Below are 24432 nucleotides of genomic sequence, written 5' to 3' on the forward strand. Positions count from 1 at the left end.
TTACTGGTTTGTATTCACTAGAGTTGCTCTTCTTCTCTTTCTCTGTTTTCCCTCCCTCCCTGAGTCTTTTAGGCACTGCAAATTCACAGCATTTGTTGACTTTCAGGCAGGTCAATGACAAATGACTCTAGTGTAGTTGGCCAGTGGTTGGCATAAACTCCCGTGTATGTCCGGGACCTTCAATGAGCTTCCATGGGCTCTGTTGACAAAAGTGATGGAGAGGACATGACTGTGGGAAAAGTCACTTTGCTTTTTGGTTGTTAAACCCGGCTATGGACAGAGTGGCTATTAGAGCATGTGGATATCTGCACTGAAAGGTCTTCAGTGCAAATAACACCATTAAACTCTGGTGGTAGTTACTGTTCCAAATAAGCCTTAATGGAGATTTGTATCTGTAGCATCTGTTGAGAGCCCATGTATGCTAGATTGCCCAAAGTGGATATTGTGGGACATGTACAAATGGAAACAATTCCATTTGGGCCCCCCACTGAGCTTTGTGCCCAAGTGGCAGATTGACCAAGAGGCCCAAGTGATTGAAGCTGGGTTTAACAGTAGCTAGATCCCTGCTTTGAAACGGACTTTGGGCAGTTGGTATGAACCTAAAATCATATATTTTAACTTGCCTTGGAATAAGTCAGAAAACTAATCATAGTAGGTTTGTGAGAACATGTCAGTCTTGGAACATTACTAATCGAAATTTGATTGCCTAACCTGGGTCTTAATAACCACTGATGTGGCTTGTAAATGATGACACTGGCAACTAGGTTTAATTATATTGAAGGAGAAAAGAACTACATTTTCTGGAAATAACGAAAGGGGGAAAAGTTAGTGGTAGGCTGAAAGTATCGACCACAGGATAATACAGGATTCATTTTCAGCATACCTGCATAATTTATTAATATATGTATATATGCTACATATTAGCGTATTGATATATTATTAATATTAATATATGCATTTGTTAACACCTTTTAAACTTTTGTAAATTTGCCAGGGTCTGGCTAGTTCAGATATTCCTCAGGCTAATGATAGCACAGCATGCAGAGAGTTATTCCCCAAAATGGCATGATTTCATCCTCTTGTCTCTTTCTATTTATCTTAACAAGGGGACTCCTCCTTCTGTCTGGATTTTCATAGAAGCCAAACCAAATGAGAGCTCATTTCTGAAGACTTTTCTTGCAAAAGTATGTTTTTAACTTTGCCAAGCTGGAAATAAATCTCTAATAATTATTGTAACAAACAAAAAATGCGAATAAATAAAATTGACAACTTGTTGGATGTCTGAACTTTGAAAAGGTTATAAAAGTCTATTATATACCAGTTTCTCATCCACCATGCCATTCAAAAAATCAGCATACGCAAACCCATCTTTGTAACAAAACATTTTCTCAAACCTGGGTATGAAAATACTGGTGCTAAGCTTTGGGGCGTGATGCATGTCGTTACCTCGGTTTGATTGCTTTTTTTATTCGGCGTAACGATACATTAAAAAACAAAAAGACACTTGAATTGGACCTATTGTGGAAAACACAGATCTATGTCTAAAAGCTTTACTTTTTATGTACGACTTTTCTCAATAGCCTCAAAGTTTCCCCCTTTGTCTTGTTTGCTTCAGTTCCCCAATGCATAATTTCTTTGTTTTGTTTTCGAGAACATCATGATATTTAGTTCGCACTGCAAAATTTTCTATTCTGTTTTCAATTCCTTCTCTGCCTAGAGAACTATTGCTTTTTAATATATATTTATATATATATATATTATATGGTGTTTGGTTGTTGGCTGGTACGACTTCAACAGATGCATGGGGTATATCCAGGAACTTCATATGCACATTGTGGGTTGCTTTTACTATGTTGACTGCCAGCGCGCATTGAAACACGGAAGCCTTGATAGAACTGAGGGAGCACTAGTTTGTAACCATTCTAACTATTCTTTGGTACTAGTTCTCCCCCCCCCCCCAAGATATAATCGGTGTATGATCAAAGACAGAAGAGGTAGGGAGAAAAGGTGACGCATGCAGTGGCTGCTATGTTTATTTTTACTTGGGGTTATGTAAACTCCAATTCCACCCCAATCCCACTCCAAAATAAAAATAATAATTTAAAAATCCATCGTGGAAATTGTGCCTGGTATGAATTACGTACATAAAAGCTGAAGAAGGCCAAGAGTCCCTCTATTCCAGCCATCTGGTTCCAGCAATGGCCAGCGGGGTTCCTCTGAAAAACCCGCAAGCAGAGCACGAAGGCAACAAGCCCCCACCATTGTTTATCCCAAGCATCTCAGAACACAGAGGTTACATGGCTGATAGGCATTTCCACCATGAATTTTTACTCAACCCCCCCCCCCCGGACTTCAAGGCCAGCGGCCATCGCCACATCCTCCGGCAGCGAATGCCATGTATTGTGCTTTCACTTGCCTGATTCGAACTTGCTGCTGGATCTATTTGATTTGGTGGTCCCGAGATCTCACAATATGGGAGACAGAGGAAAATCTGCCTTACCTGCTAAGTAGACAGGAAAGCGACCTTGCTAATAATACCTGTGCATGATTATGCTGCCTGAACCCGGTTGTGCCTTTTCCCTTCCCTGCCACGAGCTTCTGCAAAGTTCACAAAAAAACTGTCCCCAAGCCTTTGCCCTAAGTGCTAGAAATGTTGTGGTCCTCCAGATTTGTTTCTTGAAGTAAGGTGAGATTTCTCGGGATGCGGCATCCTTGGCCCTTGTCATAGAAATGCAGGTGCGCGGAACGCAAAGAGGCCTGCTCAGACTGTTGCAGTAGATGTCTTTTCAAAAGCGTTTGGTTGGCTAGGTAAAGCAAATGCCTTTTGCATAAATGTGTTCTGAAGCAGACTTTTCCATTACTGCTCTTGTAGTGATTTACTTCCATGGTTTCTTTCTCGCTTTGTCTTCAACCAGGACGCAGGAAGCCAGCAGATAGGCTTCTTGCTCGGAAGCTGTGGTGTGACGGTGGCCTTGACTAGTGACGCCTGCCATAAAGGACTGCCTAAGAGCCCTACAGGGGAAATACCACAATTTAAAGGTAGGCTTGCTCTTGCTAAGTCACAGTACTGATTGCATGTACATCGCATAGTGAAGAAGAGGGAGTGTAGAGAGCTGCGTTGATTTTCAGGCATCAGACAGAATAAAAAGCCTAGGTGTGGAATTTGCTGCCAAGGAGTGTGGTGGAGTCTCCTTCTTTGGAGGTCTTTAAGCAGAGGCTTGACATCCATCTGTCAGGAATGCTTTGATGGTGTTTCCTGCTTGGCAGGGGGTTGGACTGGATGGCCCTTGTGGTCTCTTCCAACTCTATGATTCTATGTGTTTCTTCTCCCATCAGCTCCAACTAGCATGGCTAATGGACAGGCATGTCCAACAACATCTGGAGGGCCACTGATTCCCCATCCCTGTGCTAGATGAGCTAGTTTTCATACCATGTGGTTTGATACGGCATAAGGCTGCTTCGTACATTCTAATAATCCCATTTTTATTAAGTACATTTTTTTATAAAAAAAACCCATTATGGTCAATTAAAGCTTTTAAAAATAAAATAAAAGCAACACTTTGTGTTTACTTCTAAGGCTGGCCAAAGCTGCTATGGTTTGTCACTGAATCAAAACACCTATCGAAACCTCCTCGAGACTGGTTCCCGCATATCAAAGATGCAAACAATGACACAGCTTACATTGAGGTAAGTCCAGGTCTTTGGAGAGCTACTAAAAGTCAGTGCAGACAAGATGGGCCTACATGTTATAAATCGCCTTCCTATATTCTTAGAATTTCAGATTGAAGAGCTCCAGGGATCTGGTGTGATCAATTAAACACTCAGACTCATTCCTGCCATTACAGCCAGTACAAACCTGAGAACGTATTGATAGGAGGGAGGTTTTTGTAATGGCTTTGTCTGGCTCTTTAGGGAGTGAGGATAATGGAGGGCTAGAGAGAATTAGCAGGATATGTGAATGAAGAAGCAGGTAGCTGGCAGAGTAAGTTTGAAATCTTGGTGGCTGAATACTGGTTGATTAATACTGTTTAACTGGGTGGGGCATATCATTTGTTTGCCGAGTTAGTATTGCAGGGCCACTGACTTGCTCCTGCATGGAGTGTAGAGGGTGGGAACAGAGGCTCTGGCAAAGCTTTACCTTTTTAATATACACACCAGCCATCCATTCCCCCTGGCAAATAGCAGAAAGCAGTTGTAGCTCACAGAAGGAGAGCCCTTTTTGTTGTCTCATGCATACAGGCACATCCCTCCCCAACGTATCTTTGCTAGTATGATGAAAATGGCAGAGGGGCATATTCCACAGAAGCCCTTAGGATTTGGGCCTTGTAGTCTGGATGGAGCCGTCCTCCAGGCTGCTTTCAGATGCCCGTCCCTTTGGTTCCTTGCGTTTTTGTGGTTCCCTGAATCTTGATGAGAAAAAAATTCTCTTGCAGTACAAAACATGCAAAGATGGAAGTGTTCTCGGGGTTACTGTGACGAGAATCGCACTTCTGACCCATTGCCAAGCTCTTACACAGGCATGTGGATACACAGAAGGTATTTCAGCATTGTCTCTTAATTCCTGAAACTTCCCCCCCCCCCATGGTTCTTTGCAGCTGGCATAATAGTTCTTGAAGAATGAAGATGATAATGACTCTCCTCTGCCCTAACAGTGATTGGATTGGATCAGACTAAGCCATTGTCCCCCACCAACCATGGGAGAAATAATTCATTCTATTTCTTGGTCAATCTGATTTGGGTTCCAAGATCTCCCGCCATTACAGTAGCCCTTGAGGAAGCCGTATTTCCTAGGGGCTACTTAGGGCTAGAGGTGGGGGTGGGGAAGAGCTCTCCCTCCCACTTGTTGACACTATAACAGCAACACCATCCAGGTAAGTAGGTGGAAGGGAAAGGGCTTTGAAAGGTGATGCGAGAGCGAGAGAGCACTTGGGGTTGGCTAGCTGGGAGAACTGATGGAGTGGGGATACCATTTCTCCTTTATATTAAAATCCCAGTTGGAGAAGAATTCCATGGGTTGTGGTGCTTGTCTTGCATTAGGGTAAGCATCACTACCCTCTTGAAATTTGTATTTCCCAGTTCCAAAATGCAAGTCTTGGTAGCATCTCGGTTGTCTTTATTTATATGCTGTTCTTAAATGCTTTGTTTTCAACAACGCCCCAATATGGCCTGTTTTGAAGTGAACCATTGGTTATGACATGGAATGCAAATGAAAACAAGAGTGGGAGGGGAAAGAAGAAATGGTCTGGCCAAGAGCAATCAGTCAGTAACGATTTATCTCAAATGGTTCTGCCGCTCATCTGGTGGCAGTTTTTTTAGCATCAAGATTTTATTACAATTACTTCTTAAAGTGGGCTGCTTTTTTTGCAGACTGTGCTACACAGTGAGTAACTAACCTTGTTTTGTTGTTTTTTGGTCACACAGCTGAAACCATTGTGAACGTATTAGATTTCAAGAAAGATGTAGGATTATGGCATGGGATTCTTACGGTAAGATAACTGCTCTTTAAAGTAATGGTTTAAAAATGAGAATGTTGTGTTTTACATTTCAATCAGAAGTCAGAGCATTCTCTGAATGCTTACCTTCTGATGCTAGATGGATTTTTTTGAAATATTAGGAAACTTGGTAGATGCAGAAATCATTGTTGGCGAGAGGAGGGAACCAAAGACCTTCTGAATCCACAACTCTCTCCAGTAGTGGACAGCCTGGGAAGTTCCGTCTCTTCTTGTTCTTCACATGTGGTCTTTGGAGATGTACTGCCTCTGAACATGAAGGTTCTAAAAGGAAAAAGAACAGAGCTTTCTTTGACTCACCCTTGAGCCTAGAATACTTACAAAGCCAGCTTGAGGTTTTATATTTGTAATCATAAGAGAAGGAGACAAGAGAGAGGCCAGAAGAATGATTGAAGTAATAACAGCAGACAGTAATTCAATTCCATAAGTATTCTTTTTGGGGTTGGGCTCTGGTGAACATTCATCTAAGAATCAAAAGCGAAAAACTCTGTCAGGTCTGTTCAATGCAATGCAGCAAATATTTTGATTTACATCTCCAGCCTTGGTTGACTTCCAGCTGTGGGGTGCTCCATGCTGAGGAAGGTGTGTGCGTGAATGAGAACTATTCCTAACTTAGATGTGGAACCCCTAATAATTGGAAGCATGATGAGAGTTGCTTTCAAACATCTACAGGGAATTAAAAGGTAGAATGCATGATATTATAGTTGGTGGCTCCTCTGAAGGGAACAAAATTAGAAATGACAAAGGGGATTTCCCTAATAGGGCAAAGATGGCCAGCTGCTGTCCAGGTCCTCTGAACACTTGTCTCTAGAGGTCTCAGGTCTCTTCCTGTGTAATAGTTTGTAGCCACTGAAGTTAATGCATATTTCTTGTGTATGATCATAGGAGCAAGGGCTTGATTCAGGACATTTGCTTTTTCCACAAGGTCATCATAGAACCTCGTTGTAAAATAAAATGTTCATATGAGCAGAATGTTGATAACCAAAGTGTTGATAGTTAAAGTGTGCTGACCTTTAAAGCCCTAAACGGCCTTGGCTCAGTATACCTGAAGGAGTGTCTCCACCCCCATCGTTCTGCCCAGACACTGAGGTCTTCCTCCGAGGGTCTTCTGCTGGTTCCCTCACTGCGAGAAGCGAGGTTACAGGGAACCAGGCAGAGGGCCTTCTCAGTAGTGGCGCCCTCCCTGTGGAACACCCTCCCTTCAGATGTCAAGGAAATAAACAACTACAGTATCTGACTTTTAGAAGACAGCCCTGTATTGGGAAGTTTTTAATGTTTGATGTTTTAGTATGTTCTGATATATGCTGTGAGCTGCTTAGAGTGGCTGGGTATAACTAATAATATTAATATTATCATGTTGATATTATAAAATATTAAACATAGTACTAGTGACTGATATTTTTTATTGGTTTGTTTTGGTTTTCAAAATACCAAAAAGACAATATTACAAACTGCACATCCTGCAGACTTTGGTTTTCTGCTCAGTTTGAAAAACGCCAGTGATTTAATATGCCTGGGCTAATGGTAATATAATTGGCTCTGCTGCTCAATTAAAAGAAAGGATTAAGAGAGTGGAGGAATGACTGTAATGTTAAATAGTTTACAGATAGTAATGTTGAACTATTATGATTCTAATTCAGTGCCTTTCAAACTTGGGTGTCCAGTTGTTGTTGGACTACAACTCCCATCATCCTTACCTAGACCAGGCATAGGCAACCTTCGGCTCTCCAGATGTTTTGGCCTACAACTCCCATGATCCCTAGCTAACAGGACCAGTGGTCAGGGATGATGGGAATTGTAGTCCGAAACATCTGGAGAGCCGAAGGTTGCCTATGCCTGACCTAGACGGACCAGGATCATGCGAGTTGTAGTTCAACAACAGCTGGACACCCAAGTTTCAGAAACACTGTTCTATTTCTTGAGAGTCTGTGTAACCAAAGTAGTGAGTAAAGGTTTTTTTTTAATGGTTTCAAAAGTTGTGCTGTATCTGTACCACATTTTCTTGAAGACATTTGTGATAGCCGAAATGTGATGCTAAAAGTTTACTAATGTTGTTGCAGTTCTCCAGCCAGTTTTCTCTTATTTCTGGGGTTGATGTCTATAATTTTAATCTTCTACGGAGTCATTTATTTCTATATTGGCTGATTTCCAGCCCAGTCATTCCTACAGTCTCTCTCCGCCCCACCCACCTAGGCAATGAAACATGTTAGCTTATTTAAAACAGTTTTCTTTGCATTCCTATTTTAAGCCTCTCAGATGACCTTTTGAGGTTATTGGGGCAAATGTACTGTATAACTTATTTTTAGGAAGGATTAACTACCTCTTTTGGAGTCCCTAGAGATGTGAAAGCCTGGGGAAAAACTCAAAAAGATTGGAGGTGGGGCGGGGCTCAGTTTCCCCCTCCCCTGAGGCCTCTCGTTTCTTTTTCCCCAGTTAAACTCGGCATATAGAGAAAATTAAAGGGAGGAACAAAAAAACTCTTGTGAGCTATTTCTTTTTTTCAAATAATAAAAATACTTTTAAGGCAAGATTTAAAAATACTGTTTTTGTCAAAGTTTACTCCCCTCCAAGTGATTTTTAAATAACAATGTAGGACAATCTGCAGTATTAGGAAATTACTGCCCATCCCACTGTAGAAAAATGCAACTCCAAATCCAATTCTGTGTGAAGTTATTTGTAAACGATTTTACATTCTTTAAGTAAAAAATTGGTTTAGAACTGATAAGAAAACAAGACTACGTACAGTATATTGAAATTTCCCTCACAAAATTTTGTTCAGTTCCTGAAAAATACCTGCCTTCCCACCAGATTCTGGATTTCAGGAAAATTTATACTTAATCTTCAATTAGCTGATAAAGGTTTCTCTCTAGTTTCTCTGCCTTTTACTTGATGTGCATAGCGTATCGTGCCCTCATCACTCCGTTGATCATTCCAAAGCTATAAATTGTTATTCAAAAGCCATAAACATAACTTGATTTAGGGCCACACAGGCCTGTATGTCATTTGATTACTGAACACTTGACTTGCACCTGCATGTGTGAATTGGTTCCAATCAGAATCCTTTAGTTTTTAGGAGATGTTGGAGGCTATGAAAGTTTCAGTTTCTGATGTTCTGTTCCGCAATGGCTCCTTCACTCTGCAAGTTATCACCTACAATCAATCGCCAAGTGATGAGCAAACAAGTCCTTTAGTCTGTAGTGACCTTATTTACTTCGCAATTCTGTAAAAGGGTTTGAAAACAAGAACTGCTTTAGAAATGCACCATTTGTCATTTTTGGTTCATGTATTGAGATCATGGCTGGATCTAGACACGTCAAATTCAGTTAAGCATGTTGTAAACTCATACAGGGAAAAATGGGACTCTACAGCACCATCTGGTGTCGCAGTGTTATACTGCATATACAACGCATATAAAGCACCTTTTCTTTACCAATCTAGCTGAGTCCCTAGTCTTAAACCCTTTTCGATAGGTAACCAAAAATATGCAGCACTTACAACAGAGTTGGGATTTGTTTTAACGAAGAGTTGCGGTTTGTTTCATTACTGCTGAAACCCGTGTTCCCTTCACTTAATTTCAGAGTGTTATGAACATGATGCATGTTATAAGCATCCCCTATTCCTTAATGAAGGTGAACCCACTTTCATGGATACAGAAGGTCTGCCAGTACAAAGGTAAGGGCTGTGTACCTGTGCACGCACATTCATTCACACACAAACCCACAGGTGCTTTGAGAGGATGGAAGTTAAGCAGCATATAAAGTTGTAAAACACGGATAGAGTATCTGTGACCCTTGCCATCACCTCTGACCCTTTAGCTGTGCTGACTAGGGCTGATGTATCGGCAGAGCTGCAGTTTCCCCATCCCTGGTCTAAAACGTAATGGCGGTGGTGTTGGAATAGTAGTTGCACACACCTGTAAATTAATTTTTTTCTATAGCTTTAAATGGGTGAATAGGTGCAATAGCAAGAGTCATTTGGGACACACAGCTCTTGACGCACCTGGAAAGCCATTGCAGCTTGTGTATTAAAAAGACAAGCAGCCAGTTGTTCAGTAGTGGTTTCATTCTGTTAGAAACTGGCTTGATCTTCTCTGTTGTTGCATGTCTGGTGGCTTTGCCAGAGGGCTCTACTTAAGCAGGGTTCTCCCCAGTCTATACTGCTACAGTTGTGTTAGGCTTCCCTGTTTGCTAGTCGGTGAAATTTTCCAAGCCTTTGTCTTCCAGGATTCCACCTGCTTTATCCAGCCACTTCTGTAAGAGGTGAAGCCTAGAACCTAGGCAGCCTTTCTGTGCCTTTGTGGCTTGTCTGAAGGGCCATAAAATACGAAGTCCAAATTGAGATCTTGGAAGTTTCCTTTCCCTGGTATATGTGATAGGTCAAAGTAAATAATACATCTTTTGTATCTTCTGGTTGTTTTGCCATTCTTTTCATCGAAAGCAATTTCTGCTACGCTTGGACAAGTTTTGAACTTCATATTCCCAACTCTTCTTTCCTCTTTTTCTCTCGGTTTCTCCTCCCGCTATCCTGGTACCCAGCGAAAGTTGCCTGTGTGAAATCCAGGGATATGCACTGGGCATTAGTAGCGCATAGAGATCAACGAGATATCAACCTCTCCTCCCTCCGTATGCTAATAGTTGCTGATGGCGCCAATCCATGTAAGTGATGGCTGTGGAACAAAAGCAATTTCCCCCCTTCCAGCTTTAAATTTTTAATTTTATTTTGTATTGTTTTTATGCATCCTATGTTTTCTTTTGCATGCATGAGCAGCATAAAAATAGGAAATAAATATAAACGTTAAGGGTTTATGACTGGGCGTTCTCTGACCGCTTCAGTGATACAATCCACTAACTGTGACTTGTGGGTGGCTTCCTCAGATATTTGTTACTTGTGTAATAATAATAATTCCTTTTGTCATGAATAGCCAAAAAGAAAAAAAAGTTAATGAACATTTTGAGGTTTGCTGCGAAGCGTTTTCAGAAGCTAATTCATTTTGGATTGTGTGTGTGTGTGTGTGTGTGTGTGTGAGGATTGTGTTTTGGTTTCTTTTCTTTAGCAAATCCTGGAGCAAACCTGATACTCCATAGAAGCAAATCCAATTATAAGTGACATGACAACTTGTTATGTAAAGGCTGAATCAAATTTATCCTTAAGCAGTACAAAAGAGCAGAAGGTTTCTCCACAAATCATTTGAAACAGGGGAAATTCTTTTATGTTCATACTTGGGCACACATATCAAAGTACAAAATAAATAGAATTTTCTGCTCTTAACTTCCATCTACCTAATTGTATTTTCGTTATTATGGTTGTTTTTATTCTATACTTGCCCAAATAGACCTACAAATCTGAAGTAGAACATAAATAATATCAAGAAGAAATCACTAAGAGCCAACACCCACAATTAAACACAAAGCCATTAAATCTCAGATATCCTTGGAAATAAAGCTATTTGCACACAGTGTCTAAAAACTAATAAATAAGTAGTAAGGTGAGCCTCTTGAGGAAGGGAGTTCCACAGCCTCGGTGCCACCACTGAGAAGGCCTTGTTAGGTGTTGCCACTCTCTGCATCGCCAACAGAGGAGTCTCCATAGATAACTTAATTGGTTAGACAGATTCGTATGGGAGATGGCCATCTTTGAATTATCCAGACCCTCAACCTGTCTAGATTTATACAAGTAAAAACACTAGCACCTTTAATTGGAACTTGGAAACATTGTGCATGTATTTTGTACTTTTATGTGCATACCGAAGTATGAAAAATAAAAGTGAGATTAAGCCATTTAAAGCGGTTGGGGACAGTTTCTCTGCTGAAACCATACATGAAGGAGAATGATCTCTTTTTAAGATGCCAATGTGCTGTGGGAGTTTTTGTTTTTTGTTTTAATTAAGGTGTAATAAAATAGTAAGAGCTGTTTTTAGCTATGTACAGGACATGCCCAGTGGGATTCTAAGTCTCCTTTCCCCTTTGAAGAGCAAAACCCATACCGACTGCTTTTGGAAAGCCCTTGGTTTCAAAAGCAGATTGCATGATGTGGATTGTTCCATTAAAAGCCTTCCTGGGCTCATGAAACTAGTTGTGCAGTTCTATAGATTGAAATTTGTAACTAGGCTGGTAGCAAATTTATTTCTCTTTGGATGGAATCAGTTAGATTCTTTGGGCACTTTCTGTTCAGAATTACTCTATTTTTGTCCTGGAAACATTGCTTATTGCATATAGACCCTATATTGATGTCAGATTTTCTTTTTACTCCAGGGTCTATTTCCTCTTGTGATGCATTTCTTAATGTCTTCCAAAGCAAAGGCCTCAGACAAGAAGTCATTTGCCCTTGTGCTAGTTCGCCAGAGGCTCTCACAGTGGCTATTAGAAGGTACTGTATATTTAAATTTAAAATGAGTGATCCTGAAGGCAACATAGCTTCATGCAGCTGTCCTAGAATTGAATAAATGGAAAATATCAGTCACTGGACCTCTAGGAACCCTTTGGATCAGAAATTTAAATCACTCTTTGTTGTTATTAATTCTTTGTTATTTTCTTCCTTCCTTTTTAATTAATCAGTTTATAAATTTAAAAGGTTCTGTTACCTTGTTTAAGTGTTTCCCATTAAAGTATTACAGGATACAAAACATTTATATATTTAAGACAGCTATATTAAACTTTTTGTATTCTATTTTTTTCCTTTTCTTTCAGAAGTTAATTTTCTCAACTACTGGTACATACAAGACTATTGCTCTAAAATGCTTGGTTTCTTTTGATAGCTTTTTGAGTGTTCTCTGGCATCTGAATCTTTTCAGGATCATCTTCTTATTCAATGGTTTTATAGAGTTTCAATAAGGTTTTTGTATTCTGATGCCCATGGTTTCACCCACAAAACATATATGAAAGCTATTTACCTGAGGAGGCACATAGTGTTGTTGGCAAACAAGTAGCTTATAGATCTGGTGTAATGGCTGCACTGTTGGACCAGGTAGACCCGGGTTCAGATTCCCCACTTGCTGGATAAGCTTGGGCAGGGCACAATCTTTTGGCTTAGCCTGTCTCATAATACAATTGTCAGCATAAAATTGACATAAAGAGAAGGTCCCACAGACAGAAAGCAGACTACAAATGTGATGTCAGGCTTTGCATGGTTCTAACTTAACTTTCATTGACATGTGGCATTTGTGCCATGACGAATTCTACAGTAACAAACCAGCAATGATTCGAAATCATTGTCAGGCTACCAGATGACGGGTAGCATGCAGAACATGTGGTTTTGATTCTTCTTATTTCACAACTGGATATTCCTTTTTAGGCAGGACAGAATTTGTGCATGTATCTTTAGAAACCATGGGCTGCAACCTACAAATGGTTAAAGCATTTTTTAACCCCACAACAAAAACTTGAAGCCCTATTCATGATGCATGCCTAACATCTCTGGACTTTAAGGACTTTGCAAGTTAGCACCAAGATTCTGAAAACACAGCAATAATGCTCTCTGCTCATCCATTTGAAATGTTTTGAGTTGCTTCCAGAAACCATGCGTTATGCACACTTAAATGCAATGGAAATCAGTGAAAATCATAAACCAATTATCTATGTACAAGATGAGTATTGGGGGTCTAAGCTTACTCTCTCTAATAAAGTTTATTTTCTTTTTGCGGTACTTGTACAGCTTATTTGTATCAGTGTTGAGTGATGATGGGACAAAGCTCACCTTAAAAATATATACAAGGTGATATTATGTTCAGCATGACAGTTGCAGAAGGGTACAGGCTCAGAGATAATGTTGATCAATAGTGTGGTTGATCCTTCCTTCTAAATGATGGATATGACATTAATCACGGCTGCCCGTTTACCAGCCTCTCATTTGTTATGGCTTAATGCACATTAAAACCCTCCCATAACTGGAGTGCTCAATCCTTTTTTGCTGGTATCATGTTGGGAGGAAGGGAAAAGCCCCTTAGCATCTTTTAATTTAAATTTATGGCACCAGCCATCTTCCCCCCCCCCCTAATGAACATGGTTAGCTAATACCCATCTAGTATTTCATGCATTGCAGGGAACGCCATAGTAATTAAAGATAAGCCCTGCAGGCAGCAGTTTCTTGGTACGGATTGCAAAAGGCAGAGAGGCACACTCACGTCATTGTTCGATCTGGAATATGTCTTGGGATCTGCCTGCACGATGTGAAAACATCTGCCATAACTAAAAATGGCGTTGCGTTCAAAGAGCTCTGTCACTAAAACAAACACCTTGATGCATTTCCTCTTTTGTGCTTTCTCACCTTCAAAAGTCCTATGAAAGATGTATGTTTGTGTTGACATAAAATAGGCTAGGCTGGTTTTGTGTGTCAAGGCAAAAATATATATGTATCGATCGATATATATATATGTATAACATTGCAGATTGAGAGTTGCCGTCTATTTGACATTTTCTGCTTATTTGCAGGCCAACAGATGATAGCAATCAGCCGCCAGGCAGAGGGGTCCTGTCCATGCACGGTCTTACCTATGGAGTCATCAGAGTGGATTCTGAAGAAAAGCTTTCTGTTTTAACAGTGCAAGATGTTGGCTTGGTGATGCCAGGAGGTAAGGCTCCCCCCTCCCCAAGCTTTTGACAGAAAATAGGAAATCTGCTTTAAAAAACAAAACAAAAACTGTGTTATTCAAAGACATGCCAGATTTCCACAGCCTAGATAAATAGCTTTAAACTAAGTGTTGTGATTTTCTTACTTGGGAATTTCTGCAATTATATATATGAAGAGGATGTGAACTGTGGGCATGCCAAAAAACTCAAAGCAAATTTAACAAAAACCATAGACCATATTCATGATTCATAGACACACCATAGTCAGTTTTTCATAAACTTTAAAAAAAAAATCTTCCCCTCTCACTGCCCTTGTATTCCTCCATGGAACATGTGTTGTTAATAATAATAATAATAATAATAATAATAATAATAATTGTTGTTGTTATGCAGGTTGTGATAACTTTTAGATTGATACCCTGGGTCTGAACTTCCAAAAGTTCTAACTTCCAAAAAAGCTTTAATTCCTTTTATGTAAGGCCATTTTTTTCCATGAAAGAGCTTCTAATAAATCATATGTGAAAAAACACCCCCCTTTTTGTCTTCTTTGTTTTAAAACTGCGACAAGGTAATGGTTTCTTTCTTCTTTTATGCTCAGAACTCTTATTCTCCCTCCCCACCCCAAATGTGTGTCTTTATCTGATTCTACAGCCACAGCTAATGTGGAGCTGGGTGCATTGCTGTACCTTTTCACAGCGTATGGAAATGGGTTGCAAAGCCAGGACTCCTTGCACTTATAAAGGCATTCTAGCTCTTGCTTAACCTTCTTTCGTCTGCCACGTTGGCTCCTTTCCCATTTCTAAACATATGCTTGTCTCGGGATTTACTGCAGAAGCAATCAATCAGGAGTCCTATATGGCATTCCCCTTTTATGACCAAGATTGGAAACAGCAGAAGCCTTAGGAGGCGGAGAAACTTTTAGCATGGTGGAATAATCTCCTATGAAGTTGTAGTGCAGGCTGATTCCTGAAGACTTCTTTTCTTGACAGTGTCATGTTTCCCCAGCCTTAATTTTATATATATAATAAGTATTGGCGCTGTTCTTATCCTTCTACATGCATCCTCCTTAACAGTTTTCCAGCGGCAAATTTGCATCATAACTGCCTCCGTGGCCACATTCCCAGGAAGACTCCAAAAATGCAGTTGTTGGTTCACATCCTGAGCAGCTATATGACACGACTGCAATCATGTGCATAGTTATCTGGATATAAGCTGCATCTTGTGGGGGGTTTTTTGTGGCTGCTTGTAAAATGCGCGGAGTTTTAACAAAGGTCTTCTGCCAGCTGAAATGCAACCTTTAGGTTTTAATTAGAAATGCAAACAGTCTTGCAGACAGGTGTTTCCATTTAAACTGTTAGGGTGAGGTAGGGACCCTACCAAAGAAAATGAAATAAGTCCCCCAGCCTCTACTTGATGGTTTTCTTCATTCTCTCACTTTTTCTAACACCCGAATACTTCGCTGTCACCTCATTTCACTTTCCTGCTCTGAAAGAAGCCCCAAAGCTACACCCATCTCCACTTCGCTTTCTGGAACAGAATGCCTAGTGTGTAACCTCAATCCAATATTTAGTGTGATTCTGTTTGGAGAATTTCTTCTGTAGCTTTCTCTTCTCGCTACACCACTCGAAAACCTTCTTCTTTGGGAAAAGGTGTGTGTGTGCTGGCAACAGTAGTTACCGTGACAACCCTTCCCGGCGCTGAATAGAAGTTTGGCATTTGGTAGGAAGCTAACTCAAGATATCTTCCGTATTAGCTGTTTCAGAGCTTGAAAGACAGCACAAGCAATTAAAGCCACATCTAACACCCCATGCAGGGTGCAAAACTAGATTTTAAAATCTCTAATGTTTGAATGAATACTGTGCGATAAAACGTATGAAATCAACTTGACAGTTTGGTTCTGTTATCTACATGCATTTTTTGCAAGACTTGCAAACCGTATTTTCTTTTCTTTTTAAAAAACCTTTTTGCCTTCTCTTAATAGCCATAATGTGTGCCGTGAAGCCTGATGGAGTTCCTCAACTCTGTCGGACAGATGAAGTAGGGGAACTCTGCGTGTGCGCTATTGCAACAGGTACATCTTATTATGGACTCTCTGGAATGACCAAAAACACATTTGAGGTGAGTTTGAGTTGTTCTACAAGTATGTTCCCTGCTTAGACCTTCAAGTTTGAATAATGCTATTGGATTAGTACTACTGCTAATGATTCAGGGTTTGTTTGTTTTTTTGGTGGACATGCGAAACTACTGACAAACTTTCCCGGCGGTTTTGCTAGACAAGGGGTACATCTAGCCCATTATAGCCTACAGTCACAGACAATAGCTTTCCTTGGGTTTCCAGTAGAGGTCTTTCCTATTATCTCCTACCTGATAATTTAAATGGAGGTGTCAGGGATTGAACATGAGGTCTTCTGTATGCAATTCATATGCTTTGCCACTGAGCCCCACATCTCACTCAGTTGGAACAAGAATTTATGGAGAACTATTTTTCAAAAGAGGAAAACGCTATCCCTTTCAAAACGTTGAATATTTTATACTGGAAACCATTTAATAGGAAGGGAAGGGAAGGATTGACTGTAACGTGGATGTACACTTTAATGTGTATGTTTTTATGCATGGTTTTATGGTAAAAGGATGAATGTACCATATACTTGAATATATATATATTCATATATATATGAATGTATTCATATACCATATATATGAATGTACTCTATGCATCTTGCGAAAGGGGCTGCAAATAGATCAGAACTGAGCTCGTAATTCTTCCCTACAGAACCCCACTCCTGGTTTCCCCTGAGCTTCGTTCATTTCTGCAGCCAAATTTAGGGCAGGCAGGCAGGAAAAGCATTTCAGTTGTTGCTCTTGTTAAACAGCTGGAAGTCAGGAGCCCTTGTCAGTGTACCACAGAGTCACCCAGAGATCCATCAGTGGATCCTGACCTATTTTCTGAACACTCTTGCTATAGTAACAAAATAAAAGTTGATGTCCTGCACTTATCTCTCTCCCTCCCCCTCCCCCCGGTGTGTGTCCTGCAGGTGTTCCCTATGACCAGTTCAGGTGCCCCAATCAGCGAATACCCTTTCATAAGAACTGGGCTTCTGGGATTTATTGGCCCAGGTGGGCTTGTCTTTGTTGTTGGCAAAATGGATGGGCTGATGGTCGTCAGCGGACGGAGGCACAACGCAGATGACATTGTAGCCACGGCGCTCGCGGTGGAACCAATGAAGTTTGTCTACAGGGGAAGGTTTGCATCACTTTTCTCCCCCAGAAATAAATAAATATTGGATTGTGGGAAAGGCATTTGCATTGCTTAGAGCAGATGCTCTTTTCATACCAGAAAAAAGCTATAGCAAAAACATTTTTTATTTAAAAAAAAATACTGTTTATTTTATGCATTTATATGCCACTGTATAACCAGGTTCTCAAGACAGCTTTGCTGTGAGACAAAAAAAAAGAAGCAAATATTTATACAGAATAGCAGATCGGTAAGAAAACATAAAAAGCACCATGAAAATAGTGGCAGAGCTAAAGCAAATTTGGAGCAGGAGCAAATAAAAAGGCCCAAGGAAATTAGAAAGGGCTTTTCCTGGTACTGAAATGACCTCAGAGTAGGCGAGCTTCTCTGGGAAAGGGCATTGCATTGACAGTGTGTCACAAATGGAGCCAAATGCATCTAAATAAAAATGTGGACAGTGGTGGCTTTTTTGCTGTTGTGTCACTTTAAGCCTTATTTTTCTGCCACATTGATGGGCTTGATCATATATAGAGCAATAACATATTCTGCGATGACTCTGTGTGTTAAGCTTTGGAAATCTGAAACAAGCTCTTCTTTTCTAAAAGCTGTTCTTCAGCAGTGCTCTATTTTAAAATCATGTAGGTGTTGCATGCAGTTGGCTTTTTCTAGAATAAATAAGAACTGGAGCCCCAATCTTCTCAATTGCATAACTAATGAGTAATGAGTCACAGAGGATAATGAAATACAGTTTTCTCTGCACTTGGTATTCTTACACAGTTATCTGTCCTGGTTTGCACACCCCACAGAATAGCAGTGTTTTCAGTGAGCGTTCTTCACGACGAGAGGATAGTTATCGTTGCTGAGCAAAGGCCGGACTCTACAGAGGAAGACAGCTTTCAGTGGATGAGCAGAGTGCTACAGGTACAGTTGCTTAAGCTGTCATCCGCAGGGTCAAATGGAAAGTTGGGGTGGCCAGATGTGCCTCGCCTTCCCTGGAAGTATGAGCCTAAATTTCTCCATCTACTGCCACTCACATACAGAGGTGGTATTTGAAGAAGTGTGCATGCACACAAAAGCTCATACCAAGAACAAACTTAGTTGGTCTCTAAGGTGCTACTGGAAGGAATTTTTTATTTTTATTTTGTTTTGACTATGGCAGACCAACACGGCTACCCACCTGTATACAGAGGTGAGACATCAATATATAAAACAAAAGCCACTCTCACTGCCACCCAATTAATCCTGTATCCTCCCTGGAATCTTCCACAAAGAGTCATATTCTTTGTTTCGACAGGCTTTAAGAGTTAATTTTAATTCTACCCCACCGCCTCTTGGAACAAGCGACTGCTTCTCCCCTGTCTTTTGATTAGAGTAGCACTAACCGTGCTGTGGACTTGCATGAACTTTAAGAAAAAATCAAGGAATGGCATGTGAAAGGCCAGTGGAGTATTCACAGCAGGATACGAAGCACAAAAGTGATACCAGCCTTGCTTAGTGGCTCTTCATTTTTCCACTTTGATGTCAAAAACTCCCTTCAGGTCTTGGGTTCCCTGCCACCCACAGGCTGCTTAAGCACAACCTGCCTGACAGCATCCTCCCCACTGTCTGTTTGCACAGAAGGTGCCAGATATTGGTGGTTGTATATAAGGTCTCTTGACACGTTTCTTCTTTGAGGCCTTGTGCACTCAGAGAGAGCATGGGAAGTTTTATAAATGTGGCAGCATAGCATTCCAGGTTCTGTTGCATACTTCATTGAAAAAAGAAAATGCTTCAAAGTGGTTTTGTTTCAAGTGTAATGAACCATGTGGGTTAATGAGAATCATAACTCATAGGTAGCATGGTAGTGAATTGGGGGGGGGAGAGTTTTTAATTGCCTTGTGCCTTTAACTTGTATTTAATATTGTATTGCAGTTAGTAGTGTGCCCTATAGTAACAACACTGAACAGAACAAAGCAAGTCAGAATTATTTCTGTTTACCTGGGTGGTGGTCTCTCAGCCTTCTTTGTGTTACATGGATTGCCTTTGTAATCACTTTTGGTAGAGGTCCATTTTAAGTAGAGGAATTCTGCAGGTGAAGTAAGTTTCTTTACTCATGCTTCAAGAAACATTGATGGGAAGATGAAACCTCATCAGAAATGCTCCCTTGCTAAATCAATGGTTGGAGCTAAGGCTGGATCGGTGAGCGTGGCAGGAGTCGGATATCACTGTCCCCTGTCATGTTTAGGTCTCATGCTGGATCCCATAGAGAAAGCAGCGAGACAGGCCAGATGTTGCAGGACCACGGACAGCTCCACGTGAGCAACTTGCTCTGATAGGGTTAAGAGCAATCTGAGCCTTTTAAAGCATCCTCCTCAGTTCTGTATCCTCCCTTCTGGTGCACTCCTTGCAATGCATGACCAGGATCAGATTGCTCAGGAGAAGGTTACAGATCCTAATGGTATGGAAGTTTGCTCTTGTGGGCTCTTGTCTATCAGCCCCAGACTCAGTGGTCTTCCAATCTCTAGGAGCAGTCTTGAAGCTCTGGACCTGATTTGATTCCATAGCTGGAGGCGCCTGCAACCTCAGACTCTGAACCTTGACCCCGCTAGACTTTTGGGTCATTACAATGACACTCTGGTGGAATCCACGGGTGGATTGCATATTTGTCAGTATTGGGACACACAGGCTCTCTTGCTTTGTGGTATAGACCAGATTGTGCTCTTTTGTGTTCTCTAAAGCTATAATATTTTGAATATGTGTGCTGGTAAGAGCAAGGTCTCATTTGTTAATGTGAGGACAACCGGTATGTTTTGAGATTCTGGGCAGTTTTGAAGAAGCTTGTTGTATTCCATAATCGGCATACTTATGACCTGGAAGTTCATGATGGAGAGCGGACAGTTCATCCAGAATCTTCTTCTACAGTTTTCATACACAAACAGCGAACTAGTAAGAGTTAGACAGGAACGTGTTCTTCCTTTTCTCTTGCTTCTGTAGCTATTTGAAATCTATGGTTGTAGGAGGAAATAAATAAGTGTGTGTGTGTGTGTGTTGTGTGTACACAAGACTGGATTAAAATCAAATTTAGTTTTTTCATAGGTATAATTAGCATTGGCTTGTAGTGCACAGCCGATGTGCACAGTGACTAAGGAGCCATGGACCATTTGGTTTTGACATGTTTTGTGTCTCTGAGTTTGCTTATTTGAGATCACCAACTGTGTAATCTTGACACTTTCAGCCTTTTATACTTCTACCTTGAATTCACAGTACATTGTGGGATACACATGACATTATTGTTTTAGAGCAGGCATGTCCAACAGGTCAATTGTGATCTACTGGTTGATTGGGTGGGTGTCTCAGGTCAATTGCGGGCTGAAGGAAAGTGATATCCTGGGTGTTCCTTATCAATCCCACCCCCCAAAAAAGCTCAGCAACTTTGGCCAACCCTCCCCTTAAAAAAGCTCAACAAGCTCACAGCCAGTATTTTTATACTGGGAGTAGATCACAGTCTCTTGGGAGTTGGACGTGCCTGTTTTAGAGGGCATTTCCAAATACCTTTTTACAGCTCCTCCCTGCACATCTGACCTTGCATTAAATACCCTTTTTTAATGTTTCTAGGCTATAGACAGTATTCATCAAGTGGGAGTTTACTGCCTAGCCCTGGTACCAGCAAACACACTCCCAAAGACTCCTCTAGGTGGAATCCACTTATCCGAAACTAAGCAGCTTTTCCTCGAAGGAGCACTGCATCCCTGTAATGTGTTGATGTGTCCACACACCTGTGTAACAAACCTGCCTAAACCAAGACAAAAACAGCCAGGTAAGCTCAATGGCTCCATGAATAATAGGCTTACTGGATACTTTAGAAACATAGGAAGCTGCCTTTCTACTGGGCCAGATCGGTGCTCCATCTAGCTCAGTATTGTCTACAATGATAGGTTCAATAGTCGTTGAGATGCCAGCTTTAGTACATAGGTATTGCAGAAAATTATTCTGATCCAATTGAAGATACAAACTGTTGACACTCATCTGTGAACTTGCTGCACGTTTCCCTTGCTACTCAAAAAAGTACAGTGCTACCTCTGGTTAAGAACTTAATTCGTTCCGGAGGTCTGTTCTTAACCTGAAACTGTTCTTAACCTGAGGTACCACTTTGCCACCATGCGATTTCTGTTCTCATACTGAAGCAAAGTTCTTAACCCGAGGTACTATTTCCTGGTTAGTGGAGTCTGTAACCTGAAGCGTTTGTACCCGAAGCGTTTGTAACCCGAGGTACCACTGTAGTTGGGCTGTGGTGTTTGTTGAGCCTCCCAGCAGTAGTGGAAATCTGGAAAGGCTCACCTTGATGAGAAGGAAGGTAATGCTGCTGGCCGGTAGGCTTTTTATTGTCTGTTATCTTAGTTCATCTAATCTCCCCTGCTCCTTCAGCTCTAGGGAGATTAGCTGAGAATGATAACTAGAGGTAAAAACTCACTGGTCAATGATCTCTCCTTGCCTGTCATGATTTCTTCTTCTTCTTTTTGTAAAGCGTCTTTGACTTTCCTCTACCACTGAGGTCCAGTGCTGAGGGCCTTTTGGCGGTTCCCTAGCTGCAAGAAGCCAAGTTACAGGGAACCAGGCAGAGGGCCTTCTCGGTAGTGGCACCCGCCCTGTAGAACGCCCTCCCACCAGATATCAAAGAGGAAAAAAACTACCAGACTTTTAGAAGACATATGAAGAAGACATCTCTTGTTTAGGAAGGCTTTTAATGTTTAATAGACCATTGCATTTTAATGTTCTGTTGGAAGCCACCCAGAGTGGCTGGGGAAACCCAGCCAGATGGGCGGGGTATAAATAATAAATTATTATTATTTATTATTATACCTCTGTGAGACATCAAAATTCTGTAGACTGGAAGCTATATTTTCTTATTAACATATCCAGGTTAGAAGAGTCAAGGTTCTGGCCTCACCTTAGCCATATTGGTTGACTTCTTCTTCAGTGGTGGAAATGTTTTTATGTTCTTGTTCTGTTGTCATCTAGGTACAGTGGATGCTCGGGTTGCTAACGCGATCCGTGTAGGAGGCGCGTTCACAACACACAGCGCCGCATCTACACACGTGCGGGTTGAGATTTGGCGCTTCTGCGCATGTGTGAAGTGCGATTTAGTGTTTTTGCGCATGCGCGAGCGCCGAAACCTGGAAGTAACCTGTTCCATTACTTCTGGGTTCGGTGCGGTGCGCAACCCAAAATCGCGCAACCTGAAGCAGCCGTAACCTGAGGTATGACTGTATCAGTGTGTCGCTTCATTCTTGTTAATTATGGTTGTATAGGGGGAAACCAGCCCACAAAGGGAACCTATTCTGTTGTGTGCTGAGCATTTGCATCTAATGTAGGAGATACAGTACTTAGCACATTTAGCAAGTTTTAGCACGTACTGTGTTGCAGCATATAGTGGTTTGAATTTTGCATTGTTGTACTTTCATGTTTGTTTTTTTAATTGTACTGTCAAAAAAAAATCTATAGAAATTGGCCCTGCCTCTGTGATGGTGGGGAATCTCGTCTCTGGAAAAAGAATTGCTCAGGCAAGCGGCAGAGATTTGGGTCAAATAGAAGATAACGATCAAGCCAGAAAGGTAAAGTAGATAACCTTCCTTATAGGTTGTGGGGCTTCACAGAATGGCATTGTTGTTGTACGATACGTGCAGCGTTTATTGAACACATGCGGGCAAACTCAAAACTGGAGTAGAAGTTTCTTTATTGTCATTTCCAGATCTCGTAGTAAGGTTGCAATTTGCTTTGAACACATGCTGGAAAAGCAGGATATAAATACTTCAAATAAATGAATAAATTCTAAAAGCCAGGTTTCATTGAACTGATGATTGTGTGAACAGGCCTATATTTCATTGCCAGTATGTGATACAGAAACCAGATGTGGCTATCACTTTATAGCACTTGCAGACTTGATTCTAAAATGCATATTTTTTTTTTTGCCTTTGAGAATGTGTGTGTGTGTGTGTGTGTGTGTGTGTGTGTGTTTATTTATGGCTGACGTGATAATTGTTATGAATAGTATTCAGTTTTAAAGTTGCCCCAATAATTCCTATAAATGTTCATTGAATATATCTCTTGGATATATTGTTTCCTGTTCATATAACCCATGCAGGCATATCTCACAGTCTTAAACGGTTTTAAGCCTCTTAAGACAGTAGAGCATTGCTATGTTGATTGATGAACAAGATGTAGTACAGCAGTTTATTTTAAATTCTTGGCTTTAAAATACTTATATCCTGCCTTTTCAGTTTTCCATTCCCAAAAGTATTAAGTTTATTCCTCCACAATCATATATGCATGTGCAAAACTGGCAGCAGTGTCCAAGAGGGGGAAGGGGCAGCTATCTAAAAATGCTTTTTAAAATGTTTAATAGAGTATTATGGTTCTTACCTCTCCTCTCTGATGTTGTCTTCCTCCTGCGCACAGTTCCTGTTTCTCTCAGAAGTCTTACAATGGAGGGCGCAAACAACTCCTGACCACGTGCTTTACACACTGCTAAATTGTAGGGTAAGGATATCTGGGTTTTATTTACATTATGAGGGTATCCTTTGGGCAGGGGCTTCGAGCACAAAACAATTCCCTTTAAAGCCTTAAAACAACAAATCCCAATAAAATTGCCTAAAATAGACTTGTACCCCAAGCAGGAAAAAAACATTTATAATACTTGCAATAAATCAATTCAAACTTCTGAAAGTGTTCTTGGGAATACGGTTTTGTCACTGTGGAGCTTTCAGTTAGAATGCTTTTGCTAATCTTACTTCCACCATAGGAGGTTTGCTCATGGATTGTACTGGTTAGAATATAATAATGTTTGCTTTCTCTTTGCACCATTTCCTGCCCTTCTTCTGCTGTCAGCTTGCCTATTAGGTGCAGCTGCTTGTTTCCTTAGGTTTCAGTGCAAAAGCTGTTGCGGGAAAATCAGTGCATTGTGCCAATAAGAGACCATTCTTGAGCTCATCACACCCTGCCCTTGCTACACTCTAGGCCTGTGTTAAATAAATAAATACCCATGTGACGATCATGAATAGCCACCAAATCCTTCATTTGCAACTTATCTTCAATTGGGTTTCCCCCCCACCCCAAACATTCCCTCTAGTCTGTATGATTAAGCCAT

General features: G+C 40.9%; 1 protein-coding gene across 5 annotated transcripts in view; it reads left to right on the plus strand.

Annotated features, from left to right (window-relative positions):
• DIP2C (disco interacting protein 2 homolog C) overlaps window positions 1-24432 on the plus strand; it is a 288350-nt gene that overhangs the window by 220810 nt on the left and 43108 nt on the right. For 3 of the 5 annotated variants that reach the window (XM_033165108.1, XM_033165110.1, XM_033165107.1), the window contains 14 exons: window positions 2916-3039; window positions 3578-3687; window positions 4434-4536; window positions 5422-5486; window positions 9089-9182; window positions 10046-10165; window positions 11762-11876; window positions 13937-14076; window positions 16056-16192; window positions 17110-17318; window positions 18116-18230; window positions 20904-21105; window positions 22791-22900; window positions 23745-23825. In XM_033165108.1, coding sequence (XP_033020999.1) covers window positions 2916-3039; window positions 3578-3687; window positions 4434-4536; window positions 5422-5486; window positions 9089-9182; window positions 10046-10165; window positions 11762-11876; window positions 13937-14076; window positions 16056-16192; window positions 17110-17318; window positions 18116-18230; window positions 20904-21105; window positions 22791-22900; window positions 23745-23825 — 1725 coding nt within the window. Of the gene's footprint in view, window positions 1-1106; window positions 1185-2915; window positions 3040-3577; window positions 3688-4433; window positions 4537-5421; window positions 5487-9088; window positions 9183-10045; window positions 10166-11761; window positions 11877-13936; window positions 14077-16055; window positions 16193-17109; window positions 17319-18115; window positions 18231-20903; window positions 21106-22790; window positions 22901-23744; window positions 23826-24432 lie in introns of all 5 variants that reach the window. The other 2 variants (XM_033165106.1, XM_033165109.1) reach the window with 1 other exon arrangement.

This window comes from Lacerta agilis, chromosome 12 (genome assembly GCF_009819535.1).
Source record: "Lacerta agilis isolate rLacAgi1 chromosome 12, rLacAgi1.pri, whole genome shotgun sequence".
Taxonomy (NCBI): Eukaryota; Metazoa; Chordata; class Lepidosauria; order Squamata; family Lacertidae; genus Lacerta; species Lacerta agilis.